This window comes from Catharus ustulatus, chromosome Z, assembly GCF_009819885.2.
Source record: "Catharus ustulatus isolate bCatUst1 chromosome Z, bCatUst1.pri.v2, whole genome shotgun sequence".
Lineage (NCBI taxonomy): Eukaryota > Metazoa > Chordata > Aves > Passeriformes > Turdidae > Catharus > Catharus ustulatus.
In genome coordinates this window covers 17,504,845-17,521,735 of record NC_046262.2, presented here as the reverse complement: position 1 = coordinate 17,521,735, position 16,891 = coordinate 17,504,845, and the positions used below count along the sequence as shown (strand labels likewise).

General features: G+C 41.0%; 1 protein-coding gene across 9 annotated transcripts in view; it reads left to right on the top strand.

Annotated features, from left to right (window-relative positions):
• Positions 1-16,891, top strand: part of SLC38A9 (solute carrier family 38 member 9) — a 52,356-nt gene that overhangs the window by 23,163 nt on the left and 12,302 nt on the right. For all 9 annotated transcript variants that reach the window (XM_033085570.1, XM_033085576.1, XM_033085574.1 and 6 more), the window contains 4 exons: positions 1,983-2,090; positions 4,201-4,307; positions 10,471-10,584; positions 13,276-13,424. In XM_033085570.1, the coding sequence (XP_032941461.1) occupies positions 1,983-2,090; positions 4,201-4,307; positions 10,471-10,584; positions 13,276-13,424 (478 nt within the window). The remainder of the gene's footprint in view (positions 1-1,982; positions 2,091-4,200; positions 4,308-10,470; positions 10,585-13,275; positions 13,425-16,891) is intronic.

Here is a 16,891-nt window from a genome sequence, read left to right as displayed (position 1 = left end):
ACAGTTCTGGGAGTAGAAGAGGTCTGAGAGATAACACTGAAGCTCACAATGAAGAGAAAGAGAAAACTAGATGGGGATCAGAGGTTGAAAAAGTTGGAAATGCATTGTAAAGGGTGTAAACAACAGGGATTTGAAGGTCTAGTTTGTTCATCTGTTCTGTAGTGACACTTTATCGGAGCTTGGATCTGCTCTTGCTGAAACCACTAAATGAAAATACCACACAGGAATTTAGGTACTTGATACTGCTTCTGCGCAAAAAGTGTGAGTTTTATGTAGGTAGATAGAACATTAGAAATTTAAAAATCAGAATATTAATTACAGTAATTTCACGACCATAAGGTGCACCGGACTATAAGGCGCACTTTTTTTTTGTAGCGAAGATCCGCGCTGCATGCAACAAAGTAACGAATTAGTAACAGAATCCCGTGATTGTGGACTTTACTGGCAGGTGCTCAATTTGCAAACATTTTTCACAGATTGGTGTAGCCTTTAAATGCAGCCCCAAGTGCCCTCCCCGTGTGCGGGCCTCAGCACTCCCGCCCACCCCTGGCTGGCGAGGAGGGGCTCGGGATGGCCACGGCTCGCAACTGCCGTGTTTTGAGGCGGCCACGGCTCATACCTTGGGGTTGCTGTGGTTCAGGGCGGCTTGGGGCTGCCCACAGCTCGGGACCGTCCGCGGCTCGGGGCGGTGTGGCGCTGCACGCTCCCTCTCTCCCTGTGTGGCTGCTGCTGGCTGGGGGCTGCCCACTCCCGCCCCTCCTCGTGGCTCGGCGCTCCTGCGGCGCCACCTCCCCTCACGGCTTGGCTCACAGCTCGCACTTCTGGGTTGGCAAATTTTGCAACTTCGTACATTATATAAGGCATACTGGACTATAAGGCGCACTTCCGGGTTCAGACCAAAATTTTAGTGAAAAGGGTGCGCCTTATAGTCATGAAATTACTGTCCTCATTGCTTCAGTGGATTACTAATTATTAATTATTATTATCGCTTCAGTAGATTATTAATTCAGAAGCTGTTCAAAATTGCCTTAATTTTTGTAAACCTTGACGTTTATAAGAAAAGACAAAATGGAAGGCAATTTTGAGATGCTGAAATTCATCTCAGTAAAGTTTTGCTTATACCCATGGAATATTCTAAACTGCTAAAACACTGGGTTTTTGTCTTTGCTTACTTGCAGCCTATTCTCTGCTCATTAGCAGCCTTATTGGCCATGAGGTTCATTGCAGTAGCCTTTATTATTGTTGTTCAGTTTCCTTCAATTTTTAGTTAGTATTAGTAACTATTATTATTCAGTTACTGTCTGCTCTTGTCTCTTTCAAATGGTTTGACACAAGACTGTATACCTTCCATCCCACAGGTATACACAGCAAGTATTATACCCATCTGTGGTTTCATTTGTTGACCCTTAGCTGTGCAGATTGCTGCTGAATGCCTCTGAACAATGAGATGGAATGCAAATCCAGTATTATTGTAAAGATTGTCCAAAATTGCAATTAACACAATGTTTTAATCAGTTGAAATGTCAGCTTCTAGCTTCCAGTCTAAAGTTCACAATTGCAGTAATTTCATTTTCCATTGAGCTGTTTGGTTCAAAAGGTCAGTGACTAGATGGACATTGTAATAGCTGGAGTACTGTGATCAACACTGTCTAAGCTTAGACTGAAATCCTGGCAGTGGAAGCTGGAACTGGTCTGTTATTGCCTGAAGACCTTCCTACCTGCCCAGCTACAGGGATTACTATGCTGTCACCAGCACTTGGGAAATATTAAACTTGCAGGAAGTTTACATGGTGTGCATGTGCATTATTTTTTTTCTCTGACCTATAAGAGAAGTAAAGAAAAAGTTTAGACCTAGTCTTCTGTTAGGAATGAATACCAACCGTAAATATTTGACTACTAGTAACTGGATAGATGGAACATTAATGATACCCTGCACAAATACTTCCTACTATATCATAGTATTTGGCTCTTGTTTTTTCCAGGTACAGTTTCAGTTGTCTACTTAGTTTTTCTGGTTACAGTAAAGGCAGTTCATCTGGGAATACACTTAGAATTCAACTGGTTTACAGAGAATGAATTTTTTGTACCAGGTAAGAAAGTTAAAATGCAGTAGTGAAGTATGTATTTGGTGAGTTTAAGATTTTCTTTTTTTCTCATTCACCTTTTAACACCGCGGAGACAAATAAAGTAAGGAAATGCTGTCTGATGTTTCACGTTGACAAAAGATCCCTCTAGACTAAGTGACAAGGAATCTCTTTCCCCATGATGTTCCTTAGTTAAAAGACAGTATCTACAGTGAGGAAGAGGAGGAGTGCCTCCTCACTCAGAGGAGTCTTCAACATATGTTTTGTGACAGAGAACTTGCCATAGCTCTGTTACACCTGTGTTATTTTAAATTCTGGTTGCACCAGTTTCAGATTGTGCCTGTTTCAGTAGCAATTAAAAATGGCAAACTGTAGACAGACTGACTGTTAAGAGTGCTCTAAGTTCCCCACGCACTGTCTTGCTTAAATGAAATAGCTCATTCACCATAATTTGCAAGTACAGTTTTCCTGTACTTCCTGGTCTATCTCGTTTTAGACCATAATCTTAGTAGCTCTTCTCTTTCAAACACCCATTAGCTGTTTTTATCCCATCAGTACCCATCAGTATGTTTTTATTTTCTTGAAAGTTGTTTCATGGCTATTTGTTCTTTCCCAATTACTGTTACAAATTATTCTGTGAAATGCCATAGTCATTTGTGGCATTTGGTATTGCTTGGACAGATAGCCTAAAGAGATCAGTTTCTTTTTTAAGGAAGCTGGAATAAGAGAACCAGGGTTAGGTCCTAACTGGTTTTTCCCCATCCTTTAGAATGAACAAAATTTTATGACCAGTTAGCTCCAGGGAGCTGTGTCCTGTACATTAGAATAGTGTCACTTCTTCTGTTCTTAGAAACAAATAAGAAAAATGAGTTACAGTGACACACGTGCCACAGGCCATTGAGAAGTAGAACACCCAGTAGTTTGATTGATTTGGCAAAAACTCCTAGAACTGTTAGGAGATCGACAAAGCATGTAGTAAATGCATACAAATACAGCTGTGCTGAGAAATTCTGAAAATGTCAGTGTGCTTTTTATTATTGAGATTGAAGTCATGGATGGAATACTAGCCCAGAAGTTGCTTGCACTCTCACTTCTGCCCGTAGCTCATCGTGCTAATTAGCTAATGAAGGTTCAGCGAAACTAGCTCTAGGGAAAGCTTATTCTTTCAGCTTGGATAAGCCCTCCATTAGTTGCCTACTTTCCTAACTTTATAGCACTTTACAGAAGTCTGTTCTAAATATGTTTGCATGAAGCTCTCTGTGGTTTGTTCTGTAGGGGTTTGTGAACCTCTGAAGAGTGTTGTGCTGTACTTCTGAATGCTTCTCAGAAGCTGAGCTATTTTAGGGATTTCTAATTGTGTTAGCACTCTAAAGAGTAAATACATTGTTATGTAGTACCAATTATGTGATACTTTAATGGTATGCATTGGTGAATTCCTAGACCATTTGCAGCACTTCCAGAACCACCATCTTGTGGACATCTTTTGAATATTAAAAAAAGCTGAACAATGTTATTCCCATGGGGACAAGAAAGAATTTTTTTTCATACATGCTGTAGAACATGATAAAAAATTGCTCTGCCTTTCTTTCTGCCCTGGCTTGTAAACACATACAAGCAGATAGTCTTAAATATCTACACATGAACTTTTTCTTCTGGTAGCATAAGTGACTTCTTAATAACTAAAAGTGCTCACAGGGTAAACGATGATTCCTTCTTTCCATCTACCTCTTCAGGAACCCATTGGTATACAATTTCATTACTGTCAATTCCAATTTTACAAATGGTTGCTGATTTAACTGTTGAGGAGCAGAAAGACACAGACTGACACAGACCTTGTGTATGTAAATCTTAAATTAACCTAGTATTCCCTGATGGTTGGAGTCTATCAGGCAAGCCTTACTGGAAAGTGTATTCTATAGCAGCTATTGTCTTCATGCATTTTGTACTTCCTGATTAAATATCTGCATTGGCTATGGTCAAAGATAAGATAGTCCCATTTCAAGGTGGAGGTTCATGAGTTTGCCAGTACCCTCTAGAGCACTGTATGTCACCTGCATTTTGTCATTGCTTGTTTCAAAGAAGTAATTTTTAAAACACTTTTTTTTCCTTTGTTTAGAGTTTAGAATTCTGTTCCCTCAGCTCACAGGGGTTCTAACACTTGCCTTCTTCATCCACAATTGTGTCATCACACTTCTTCAGAATAACAGGAATCAAGAAAACAATGTAAGTAACTTCACAAGATTGTGCTCATTTATTTCTAGATTGCCAGACAACAGTAATTTTTCCTGTGATTTTATAAGAAGAAAATTACGCATTCTTTTCCTTTCTATGAAGGAGTGACAGATAAATTACAAATTCGTTTACATAAAAGCCCTGAGGAATGCCCCGAATTTACTTCTGGTTAAGCTGGTATTAAGTACCCGAATTGCACACAAGAGGCAGATGACATGACAATGTTGTAGGACTCAATGAAACTTGACCAGTTTTAGAATGAAAAATGTTGGAAAATATTTGGTACAGGACTGATTTTAGCAGAATCCTGAACAGTAGTTTTGGAGTCTAGGTAGTACCTTTTCTCAGAGTTGCTTCAATAGTTTTGTCTCACAATTCTAGTCACAGTCCGCAGAGAAACTTGGCACAATTTAGGAAATCCTGCAAACTGAAGCCTAGATCAAGAGGCTTTGTGGTATATAGTCTTTGGTGTTTTTCCCTTGAAAAAGTGCTGCCTCTCCAGGTGGAACTACTTTCTTTGTTAATATCTTTCCATCATAGAATACCAAATGGAGTAAACACAATACACAGAGTCTGAGAGTAACTTTTACTCTAATTATTTTTATTATTTTATCTTTTCCTCCCTACTTCCGAGGATTCTTGTCCAGCTTCATTAAAATGTTAGCTATAAATACCTGCAATAGGATAAAAAGATTTTAAAATACTGTATGAAAAATTGGTATGAAATCATAGAATCCCAGAATGCTTGAAGTTTTAAGGAACCTCTGGATGTCATCTTGTCCCCTTGCTTGATCCATGCCACTAGGAGCCGGGTGCCTATACAGCACATCAGATACAATATATGAGATTTGATTATTTGACAGTGAAGTGCAGATTATGTACCAATGCAATGAGATGGCCTCTTAGGCTTTAGAAATCTGCATATTTACTTCCTTGTACCTGTGAATCAAGATCAACTTGTGAATGACCATATCTGCAAAGGAGTCAAGAATTCTCCCCCAGGAAGCTTCTGGGGGCTTACAGGACTTGTCAGAAACTAGTTTAACAGCTGGAGGTCTGGACAAAGAAAGCTAAGTAAGCTTTTCTCAATTCCCTTAAGAAAATCTTAGGATGTGGAAAAGGGCAAGATTTCTCTTTAGCTGTGGCTTTCAAATTCTGAAGACTAGATCTCCAACAATCAGCTCTATATGCAGAGAAGGCCTAATACCCTCATTCCATTTTCAAGGTTTTCCTGTGTATTTTCTCTCTCCATTTACATCAGAGCAAGCAATCAGATGCAAAAAGCAGCACCTGGAGTGTTCTCCATCTTACTTTTCCTGTGTGAAGGAGGAAGAAACTGCTGCCTGCATTTGAATCAGCTTTTCTAATACCCTTCCTGGAGGTTAAGTTGAATTTCCAAGTCAGCCCGAGCATAGATCCCAAGCCTTTGACAAAACTCGAGAAGAATGTTCTAATTGCTTGGAAAGGACACTGTCTGAAGTGTGGCAGGAAAGATTTTTAATGGGAAAACAAATTTCTTTGTAGTTCTTGTAGTAGTTTTATTTGGCTGGAGATTATTTTCCTTTTGTAACTGTATGGGAGCCTTTCACCTAGGTCTCAAAAGTGCTTTGCAAATGTTAATGAAGTACCTATGCTCTCTAAGAGCTGTTTTGTGATTATGTCACTAAGCTGCTGGGCTAAGTGGGAGATTTCCATATGTATAGGGGTCTGCTCTCTGTCACAAGTCATGGAGGGTTTTTGCCCATGCATTTACAAGATGCTTTCTTCTCTCAGTATCTGATGGGCTGATGCTGATATGACTCCATGGATAAAAACTTCACTTTTATTTATCGACCTGTTAACATGTCACTTCCATCAGTGTTCTGTGAAAAGGCACAGAACTTGGCAAGCTGGATAAGCGCTGTTTTAGTCTTGAACAAAACTTGCTGAAACTAGTGGTCATAGAACAGCTCTTTGGGGAGGCGGAAAAAAGTAAGACAAACAATGACATTCCTCTTATGGAGTCAGAAATTCAAAACAATAGCAGCTTCCATTCTGGTCACAGGCATGCATCACAGCCCAAAGCTAAAACCCACATGAGGGAGGATTGCTCTGGCCACTATTCTTGCTATTCCTGTACAGTGGTGTGGGTGTGAGAAGAGCAGTGCACCAGAGTAAGCCTCATGTCAGCAGCACAGCCTGGAGAAGCCCTGTTAGCAGGTTTTTAGTCTGCAGGTCAGAATTGAGCTTCCTGGTCCCATCTCCCACTGCTGCTGCCTCCTTGTATTTATCAGTATAAATGTACAGTGCTCAGTCAAATGGTTTGAAAACAAATTGCATAGGAAGCATAACCCAGCCACAAAAAGGAGTTTAGCTGTGGGTTTTGGTTGGTTGGTTTTTTCCTGATTCATGTCTGCGATCAGTTTCCCTGAGCATCAGTGCTAGATAAGCCCACCATGATCTACAGGCATGAATATGCTAGTGCTGTCTCCTAACAGTTGCTTGTGGATGTTCCTGGGAGAAAAACTGTGAGTGGGGAGATGTTTTTTGTCTGGGTATTAACTGCAGAAGGCATGGAGCTGTAAATGGTACTTATTTTCTGCAGTATTGAAAACACTTTATTCCCTGTAAACAGAGTGAGCGTCTATGGCTGGTGCCATACCACTGGTTTCTCTTTCCACAGAAGTTATGTACAGCATCATCCCTCCGCTTTTTTTTGTCACCCAGTTAAATGTTACCACTTGCCCTTGATGCATGAACAGATGAAGTCTATTTTTATGGTACAGATCAAAGTCCTGTTGAGATATTACAGAGACTGCATGTCTCTTGAGAAGAGACTAATCTGAAATGGGATGATTGAAAGGTATTTCAAATGTGGTAGTCATTACCAAGCACTTACACAGGTTTCTCCATCCAAGAAGCAGCTCCACAAACTACCTTTCAATGGGACTGAGGAAGGAACTGGACTATTTCCTCTATGGCATTCAATAGGTAAATCGATGCGTGGAAGTAGCCTGTTCTTTGCAGCACCATGTAAGAAGTGTCCACAGAGCCTTCTCTGTGCCATGTCAAATCCCTTGCTGCAAGTCTGGCCAGCACCTGAGTACTGACTGTGGGTGTGGTACAATGTCTTGTACTTTCAGGGTTGTCTTTCTTAGCTCCACCTGATTTATGAGACTCATCCTTTTGTTGGGAGGGTGATGTCTTCCTTTCTTCTGCTGCTGCTGCCAGCCTAGATCACCTAATTTTCTTCCAGGGGCACTTCTAACACTTTGTTCTGTGGATCTGACCAGGATTGCTCTTTGTCAGCAGTAGTTGCAGCTAACATATGTCCTCCAAGCTCTGTCTGAAAATTTGCCTGTTACTTCAGGTGTACTTGACAAGGGCTTGTCAGGTGTCAGGCTGTGATCCTTAGAACTGTGGCCTGCATGTTACCTTAGATACTTATTTTGAGACTTCCACCATGATTCTACAAATATTTCCTACTTCCAGCATTATTTCTTCTACAATTTGATTCTTAAAGTGGGGCTATAAGAATTGCTGTGTTCTTATGCTTAGGCAGCTTTCACCACGGCAATGTCCATTTTGAATGTAAATGCCTCAAATATCAAATTTAAAATAAAAAGGTGTGGTTATTGCTTTTACTTAAAATTACCCTTTTATCTCTCCCCATGCATCCTTTGATTTTATCTAGAATTATGCTATCAAGGTCTTTAATGAGTGAACCCAGGTCTTTTGAGAAATAATGAACATTAGTCAAAAGATATTCCTGTTATGTAAACACATGTTGTTGTTCAAAGATAACCATGTCATACCCAGCTGCATATGTTTGGAAGGGAGATGATGGAAGTTTGAGGAAAAAAATAAATCCAGGTTTTCAAGTTGACTATTTCTATTTTAGTAGCTTATTGAAATCAAAATCTTTTATATTCTCTGTGTAGTGACAGCCTGGAGAAAACAGTCTGTTGTGTTACATGCTATGAAAATAAATTATCAAAATTATCTCAGCACTTAGTTTCAGGGCAGATTAAAGCATACACCCTTAAGAACTCTAGAAATATGAACTGGTTAGTACTGGTGCTAGTGCTTGTTGGAGGTAATAGCACACCACCTATCATTTTTCATGTCCAAAGGAAGCAGTAATAATTTTATTTCAGATTTCTTGCCCTCACAAATGCACATGTCACAACAAAAATAGTTTTACAGTTGGTTCTAGAACTTAACATGTTCTATAGTTAGGCAGAGTACAAATAGCGGTTACTATGCTGTTTTTATGCATTAGGACTACACCTAAAATACCAGATTTAAAGCAGATTTTGGCAGATGATGTGGATTAAGAAGGTCTTGGGTACATTTTGAAAAATTACTGAAGTCCTGTCCTCAAGAGATGAGAGTCTGTATCTCTTTGCAAAACCACCTTACTGTGTCTCTGAATACTGCAGTTAATGGAAGTTACTGTAGGAAATACCTGTAAGAAATTCAGATGCTCATATTTAGTATCCTCAAAATCATCTTAGGGTCGATGTGCACTGGTGCTTTTGAAGCTGTAGATGTTATATAAAAATCTGTGCAACTTCTCATGTCACAAGAAGAAATTCTGCATGCAATTTAAAGAAAAGGCTACTGCTCAGCTTCTGATGAAAGTTGGTAGTCCTTACTCGATGATCAGTTTGAGGAGGGTGAAGTCTAGGGAATCATCTTCCTTGAGCATTTAACTAGTCAATAGGAGGAAGAGGTTGCAGCTGGAAATGTTCAGCTGCCGGGAGCTTGAAGACTACTCTGAAAATGTGTTCAAGAACACTGATTCCTTTTTCCCATAAGCCTTTAAGAGGCGATCAATATTTCTCATCAGACAGCAATCTTCTACCCCAAAAACGCTAGCAAAATGAATAGGAGATTCCATGTGTTTCACCAAAAACTGGCTTCCATCTGAATTTCTCTCAAAACTCATAATCTAGCATTTTATATTTTCTTGGGGGATTGCCTTACCCTAGGCAGAGCCTGGAGTGTTGTAGGATATGCTTCTTCTGTTAACAAGATAGTGTGAAGGAGCACTTAGGGAAACATTTCCATGCACAGACATGAGGAAGCTTTGCTCGTGCTCAGTGAGCTGGAGGTGATAATTATCACCCTGGTTTGGAAATCAGTATAATCCTAACAATTTGGTGCTATGCCTGAGCTCGTAAGACTTGCTTCTCAGTCTTAGGAAAATAGGGTCATGTATTGAAACATTGCTAGTAATCCTTTAAGAAGCTGATGATTAGCTGCAGCTGAACAAATGGTTTGTTGTAAGGTGATGAGTGTTTTGTACTGTAATATATACAGAATTTGGTTAGCTAATAACTAGAAACAAATGGTCTCCCTCTTTATTTCCAAAGGAAGGAATTTATGTAGAAGAGTAAGTCACCAAGTGGATTGCTGTGAGATCAACCTGATGCATAGGTGGATGTCTAGTTCCATAAAGTACTTAATTAGTTTTGCCAGTTATTTTCCTGTAATAAATGTGTAATTATTTTTGTGTAGTGGAAAATATTTGTATATATTCCATGTTTTATAAAGATATCCAAAATTTTCAGAACGGAACATTGAAGTGTAGGTTTAAATCCATACTTAAGTGTATGTAGTGTGCTTAAGTGTGGATTTATGACCTAGCTTCAACACTCCTTAAAACCTTTGATTAAATTCCTTTGTACTATATCTGCAGTTGGGTAGGCTGATGTCTTTGACTGCAAGATTTTATTCATGACAAGAAATACAACATAGGGCATTGCTGGGCTTTTTGTCTTATACAAGTGTGTTTATGTCCCGAGAGTCTTCATAGGAATAGATGAATGTAAGATTTCCTGTTTAATAACTAGAGTATGTTTATGCATCAGGAATAACATGCTACATCTCTTGGAATATCTTTTTCTTGGTGCCTTTTTTGTATGTTGAGAGATAAATAATTCTTGTCTAATTCCACTTTGGGGTATCTCCTTGCAGCTTCATGATCTGATCAGAACCTCCATTCAAGTAGTAGGAAGTAAAAATAAAAATGTACAAGTGATAGTAGTAAATATAGAGAAGTAATGCATATAAAAATACATGAAATAGAAATCTTCTTATGAGGTTTTTATTTCATCTGCTTTTGTGTGTAAGTGCTGGCTGGCCAAAATAAAATCTTTTTTTTCCTCAGGTTAGAGACCTCTCTATTGCATACTTCCTTGTTGGACTAACATATCTGTATGTTGGAGTGATAATTTTTGCATCTTTTCCTTCTCCACCATTATCCAAAGAATGTATTGAACAGGTGAGATATTTTACTGCGTTATGTATTTCATGGAATCACAAAATGGGTTTTTTGATGGAGACCACAGTGGATCATCTGGTCCAACCTCCCTGCTCAAGCAGGCCATCCCAGAGCATATGGCACAGGATTGCATGCAGATGGTTCTGGAATATCTTTAATGAGGTAGACTCCAGAACCTCTGTGGACAATCTGTTCCAGTGCACAGTCACACTGTGAAGAATTTCTTCTTCATGTTCAGCTGGAACTTTCTGTACATCAGTTTCTGCCCATTGCCTCTTGTCCTGTTGCTTGGCACCACCAAGAAGAGCCAGATCCATCCTCTTAATATCCTCCTTTTAGATACCTGTAAGTATTGATGAGGTGCAACAGGAGCAGGCCCAGTTCCCTCAGCCTTTCCTTGTAAGAGAGATGCTCCAGTCCCTTGATCATCTTGGTAGCCCTGTGCTGACCCACTTTAGGAACTCCACATCTTTGTTGTACTGAGAAGCCCAGAACTGGACACAGCACTTCAGATGTGTCTCACCAGGGCTGAGAAGAGGGACAGGATCACCTACCTCGACCTGCTGGCAGTGCTCTTCCTAACACTTGCCGAGATACCATATTTGTCCTTAATCTTTTAATAAATATGCAACAAAAAGCCCCCAGCTATCACTTCTTGCTTCATGATTCACCCTGGCAGGCACATCTGCATTTGACTCTGGTCAGTTGGTGGGACACCTTGTGGGCACTGCCACAAACAGATGAATAATGATTGTGTTATCTCACTTATATTCATGTTTCCCAATATTTTGGTGAAAAACAAATATCTAAGAAATACACTGTGAAAAGTGATGAAGGACCAAAATGAACAAGTGAACAATAAGCTTTCAATTTCTTTACCTTCTTTAATTCTGAGAAGTGTGTGCAGTGACTCATTGGGATTCTGGAAGAAATAGAATGTGTAAACAAGCTTGTTTAGATAGGAGCCCCCACTGTGATTACATTTGAAGTCTGACAGTCTGAAGCCTGACACTCTGGTAAGCCTTGCTAGTGGAGTTCTTTGGATATAAGCACCACATGAAACATCCTGTGAAAGCTAGAAACTCTTATCTGCTTATAGGCAAAGCTAATTTCCACACTCTAAATTGTTTCAGAGATAGCAGTTATTAATGGGGGATCCATTTTTTATGTTCTATATGTTCTATAGCTCCGGCATAGTATTAGCAATTAAGGCAGCCTCTAAAGGCTTCCTCTGACTGTGGATTAGTTAGAACTGGTACCACTGTTGAACCCATGAAATAATTTTTTTAACCACCTGAAATAATTCCACAGGATGAAATCCAAAGTTAAATAACAGATAATGAGTGATTTTCTTCCCATTTATTTTCTGTAGTTATCTCAGGGTCTTATGAAGCCATTCATATATTTCTATGATATTTAAGTCTTATAATACTTTTCCAGATGTTCCCACTAGTAGTGTATGATCCCTTCCTCATTTGTATGTAAAGCAGTTTTACTCACTAAGTACAGTAATTTCACGACTATAAGGCGCACCCTTTTGACTAAAATTTTCCCCGGAACCCGAAAGTGCGCCTTATAGTCCAGTGCACCTTATCTGATGGACAAAGTTCAAAAAATTTGCCTACCTGGAAGTGAGAGCTGTGAGCCACGGGGAAAGCCGGCAGGGCCATGGCTGCCAGGTGGAGGCGGGGCGGAGCAGCGGCGGGCACACCCTGACCCCGTGGAGGCGGAACGGCCTCTCCAGAGGCACTCCCCGGCTCTGTGGAGGCGGAGCCGCCCCTGCACAGGCAGCCCCTGGCCCCGTGGAGGCAGAGCCGCCCCTACACAGGCACCCCCCGGCCCCGTGGAGGCGGCACGGCCCCTACAGAGGCACCCCCCCGCCCCGTGGAGGAGGCACGGCCCCTACACAGGCATGCCCCGGCCCTGTGTAGGCAGCACGGCCCCTACAGAGGCACCCCTCGGCCCCGTGGAGGCGGCACGGCCCCGTGCAGGCGGCATGGAGGGGTGGCGGCCATAGCCCCGCCCCAGAGAGGCAGCACGGATGGGCAGCGGGCATGCCCCAGCCCCGCCGGATACAGGTGGGCCCGGTGGCTCGCGGCACCGCCCCTGCCGGGTACAGGCGGGCCTGGGGGCCAGTGGCTGCTGGGTTGAGGCAGGGCCTCGGCCAGCAGCCATCCGGAGGGAGCTGGGGGCAGAGCCTCGCTGCAAAAAAAAAAGTGCACCATATAGTCCGGTGCACCTTATCTGATCTACAAAGTTCTGAATTTTGCCAACTCCCAGGGGGTGCGCCTTGTAGTCTGGTGCGCCTTATGGTCGTGAAATTACTGTAACTGTTTTTAATAAGTAGATATGATATGACAGCTAATAGAAGCATATGAATCCATCTGCCTAAAAGGTCAAGTGGCCCTTCCACAGCCTGGCTTATTTGAGGATATTCAGAAGATCAGAAAGTAATTCCCTATGTTATACTAACACTAACACTGACATCAGCCTAGTAATATTCAAAAATCGTTTGTTATTTGGTGGCAAGGCAGTTGTATAAGAGGGAGAGGATTTTTCATGTTATGGAGTTCATTTAGCAATTGTAGTTATTTGGATTTTATCCCATTCTTTCTGGCACATAGATATTAAAAACCAGCAGATACATGTAAACAAGCCACCATTAATGTGTAACATTACTTATATGTTTAGAATTTTCTAGATAACTTTCCCAGTGATGACATCATGTCATTTGTTGCAAGAATATTCCTGCTGTTCCAAATGATGACTGTATACCCGCTGTTGGGCTATCTGGCACGAGTTCAACTGTTAAGACAGTTTTTTGGAAATCCTTACCCAAGGTAAGTGGTCTGTTTCTTGACCATAGTTTTGCACACTTTGCTTAACTGGCTTTCTGTTGTCAGAAATTTGGCTAGGCTTTTGGGGATTTTCTTTGTACATTAGGTACATTTTGTAAGCTAGTTTCACAGAGTTTATAGAGTCCTGGTGAATAGGCACGCTAAACAAACTTGCTTACAGATCAGGACTAGTACAGCTTGCCAGAGTAGAATAAGGGGGAATCTTTTAGTTTGGTTCTTCACTCTATCTATAAATAGAAGATTTTGTCTACATAGTCCCTTTGTGTTATGCAATTATACGGCAAAAGAAAAGTTGTACAGGAAAAAAAATTGTTTAGTCCAGAAACACTTCATTTAGCAATCCTTAAGTTTTGAAAAACATACTCCAGATACTAACCTTTCAGCATGTCGTCTTTGTTTTGATTGTGTGTGATTAGTAATCATCCATCTGTTTTTAAACAGAGTTAATAGCTAAGTGAGTTGTTAATTGTGTTATCTGGGCTGCTGCTATGCTTATAAAAATAGCTTTTCACATGCTAATTTCAGAAATGAGCCACACCCCTGCATTTGTACCATGTCTGTACTTCAGGGAAGAACTGATGCAGATTTCAGTTTTAGTTTGGTTTTTAAAATAAAACCTAGGATATTTATATTTGGAGTACTGGAGTACTGAATTTGTCACAGCTGAGAAGTTGCCATTTGTCTCCAAGTTTCTTATTTTGTATTGTGAATTACTGTTGATGGAGGAAAGGAAAAAAGATCTCAGGAAGGAATGTGTATTTCCTCTGTGGCATCAGCAGTTCAGGTCTGCAGAGATGTTGTTCCAAGTTTCAGGTTTCTTCTGAGTCCTAAAATAGGTATGAGAAATTCTAGAAACTGAATGCCTAAAATTAGGCAGTGAAATAAGTGCCTACTTTTTTTGACTGAATTGTATGCAGTTCAACGTTGAGATTTTTAGGAACTGCTGCAACTTACTGTTGGAAACAAGGCCATTTATTTAAGTGCTAAAGATGGATTTCACAGCCACTGGGAAATAGTCTTGTCCTTTATATTATGTGAATATGCCTTTTCCTATCTCCTCCCTCTAGTTACTCTGACCAGAATGGTTTCCATTTCCCTCATGGCCTCTTCTGTAACCTACAGCTGTATGCCAGTCTCAGTTTAATTCCAGCTTGCTGTTTTAAGCCTTCATGGTATGACGAATTTGATGATGCAGATACTTGCTTGATTCTTGTCTCCAGGATGTCTTGTGGGTAGCTTCACTCATTTTTAAATTTGTTTTTTTAAGCCTCCTTGTGAAGTATTTAAAGCTTCTGAGAAGTCAAAAATAGGAAGCCCTTTAAGTCTCTCCAACCTATAGTGATAAGGTAGCATATTCTGGTTGATGGGCTGTCTCTTGCTCTCTAGTATCCCAGATGTCTCAAATACAGCACAGAAATCACTCAACCTTCAGGCTCTGGCTTCTCTGCATTTACAAGGTCAGCCCTTGTTTTTTTCTATGCAGTGAAGACTTACTGTAGGCTGGTAGCAAGCACAGAACATGTCTCTGAGAGGATAGTAAAGATTCACTACCTGGTTGTGAAATGTGCCTTCATGACTGGTTCTCACCAGTCAGCTAAGCTGACAAAACTCCTTTAGTAGCTTTAGTAGCTCCTTTATCACCTCTCTAGGAAAAACTTAGTAATTTTGTTTTTTCCCAAAGCTACTTTTGTAGATAAGTGTTTTGCAAATATGAATATGTTGCTCTTACTGATGTAGATTGGTGTTTTGCTGGAGAGCCTGTTGATTCACTCTGAAGAGCCTACCTGGAAATATTAAGTTCTATGGCTCTTAGTGTACGAAAATGAGCATGCTACTAACATTGAATATACTTGGCTTCTTTTCTCAAAATCCTCATTAATCAGATCTAACAGCTCTTGGGCAATAAGAAGATTGACCTGCAGAGATTTATGCTTTACCTCTTAGATGTCTGTATAAGGTGAATATATGGAGGAGAATATACTGGGTCACATGCCTGGAGAAAATTTTTGTGTGAATAGTGAACCAAAAGGATAAAAAAGGAGGAAAAGAGCAGGGTGTCTGTTAGCAACCTAGCCACATTTAACCCTGTGATTCTATGTGCTAAATCACATATCTTTTCATAGATGCATCTTTCTTATATTAAGTTTTCTTTGCAGCTGAGAGAAATGTTATGAATTTGCCTTCTGAATATAATTGTCTAAACGAAACCAACAAAACCAACAAAGTCTAACAGAAACACCTTCTCCTTTGGTCCGAGTCTCCATAAAAATTTTCCTATCCTCATTTTTAAGTTGTTGGTTACTTCTTATGGAAGCTCACTGATTTTAAAAGTCAGGCTTCTTTACATCAGCAGTTATTTTCATGTGTGGGTACCTGCTGCTGCTGTGGATGGAGTTAACAGATAGCCATTAAGTTATTAAGTGGAGTACAGTAATTTCATGATTACAAGCCGCACCATTTTGACTAAAATTTAGCTCCCAACCCAGAAGTGCAGCATACACTCCAGAGCGGCTAATATATTAACAAATTTAGGAAATTTCCGAACCCGGAAGTGAGAGCCTGCAAGCACGGCGGCGCTGCCTGCCCCTGACAAGCGCAGCGGCACTGCCCAGTCCCAGCAAGCGCGGCAGCACTGCTCGCCCCCCACAAACGTGGCAGCGCCGCTCGTCCCCCTACAAGCATGGCAGCGCCGCTTGCCCCTGACAAGTGTGGCAACGCCACTCGCCCCCTGCAAGCGCGCCAGCGCCGCTCGCCTCCCGCAAGCACAGCTGTGCTGCCCAGCCCCGACAAGCGCGGCGGCAGTAGTGGCCAGGCACACTGCTCTCCTGCTTCCTGGCAACTGCGGCGAGCGGGGCCAGGGCCACTCCCTGGCGGCTGCCCCGAGCAGGGCCAAGCCGGTAAACCCCGCCATGCCGTGATTCTGTTATTATTTGGCAACTTTGTTGCACGCAGGTCCTTGCTGCAAACAACAGAGTGGCTTATAATTGGGTGCGGCTTGTGTATGGACAAAGAACGAAATGTTTGCCAACACCCGGAGATGCGGCTTATAGTCAGTGCGGCTTGTAATCGTGAAATTACTGTACTTAGAATTTTGGATGGCTGCAACTTAAAGCAAATAGCTTGTTCTTGCACATGTTTACAGGGCTGCCAGATAGTGTTTATTTCCTAGGAGTGATTGCGTTGCTCCGATCAATTTCATTCTCTTGAGTTTTAGCCCTTTATCTCTCACTAGTTATAATAAGCACCAAGATATTAGTTTGCTGTTTTGTAATTTATAGTTTTGATTTTTGATCTAATCAAAGGCAAGTTCTACCAAAAACAACATCAGAGTTCATGTACTACTTTTTTCTGGAAAACCATGGATTATACCTGTATTATAATGAGAAACTACATGCTCATCTTTAAGGGAGCTTTTATTATCTGAAGACTTGATTTTCATGCCTTTTGTC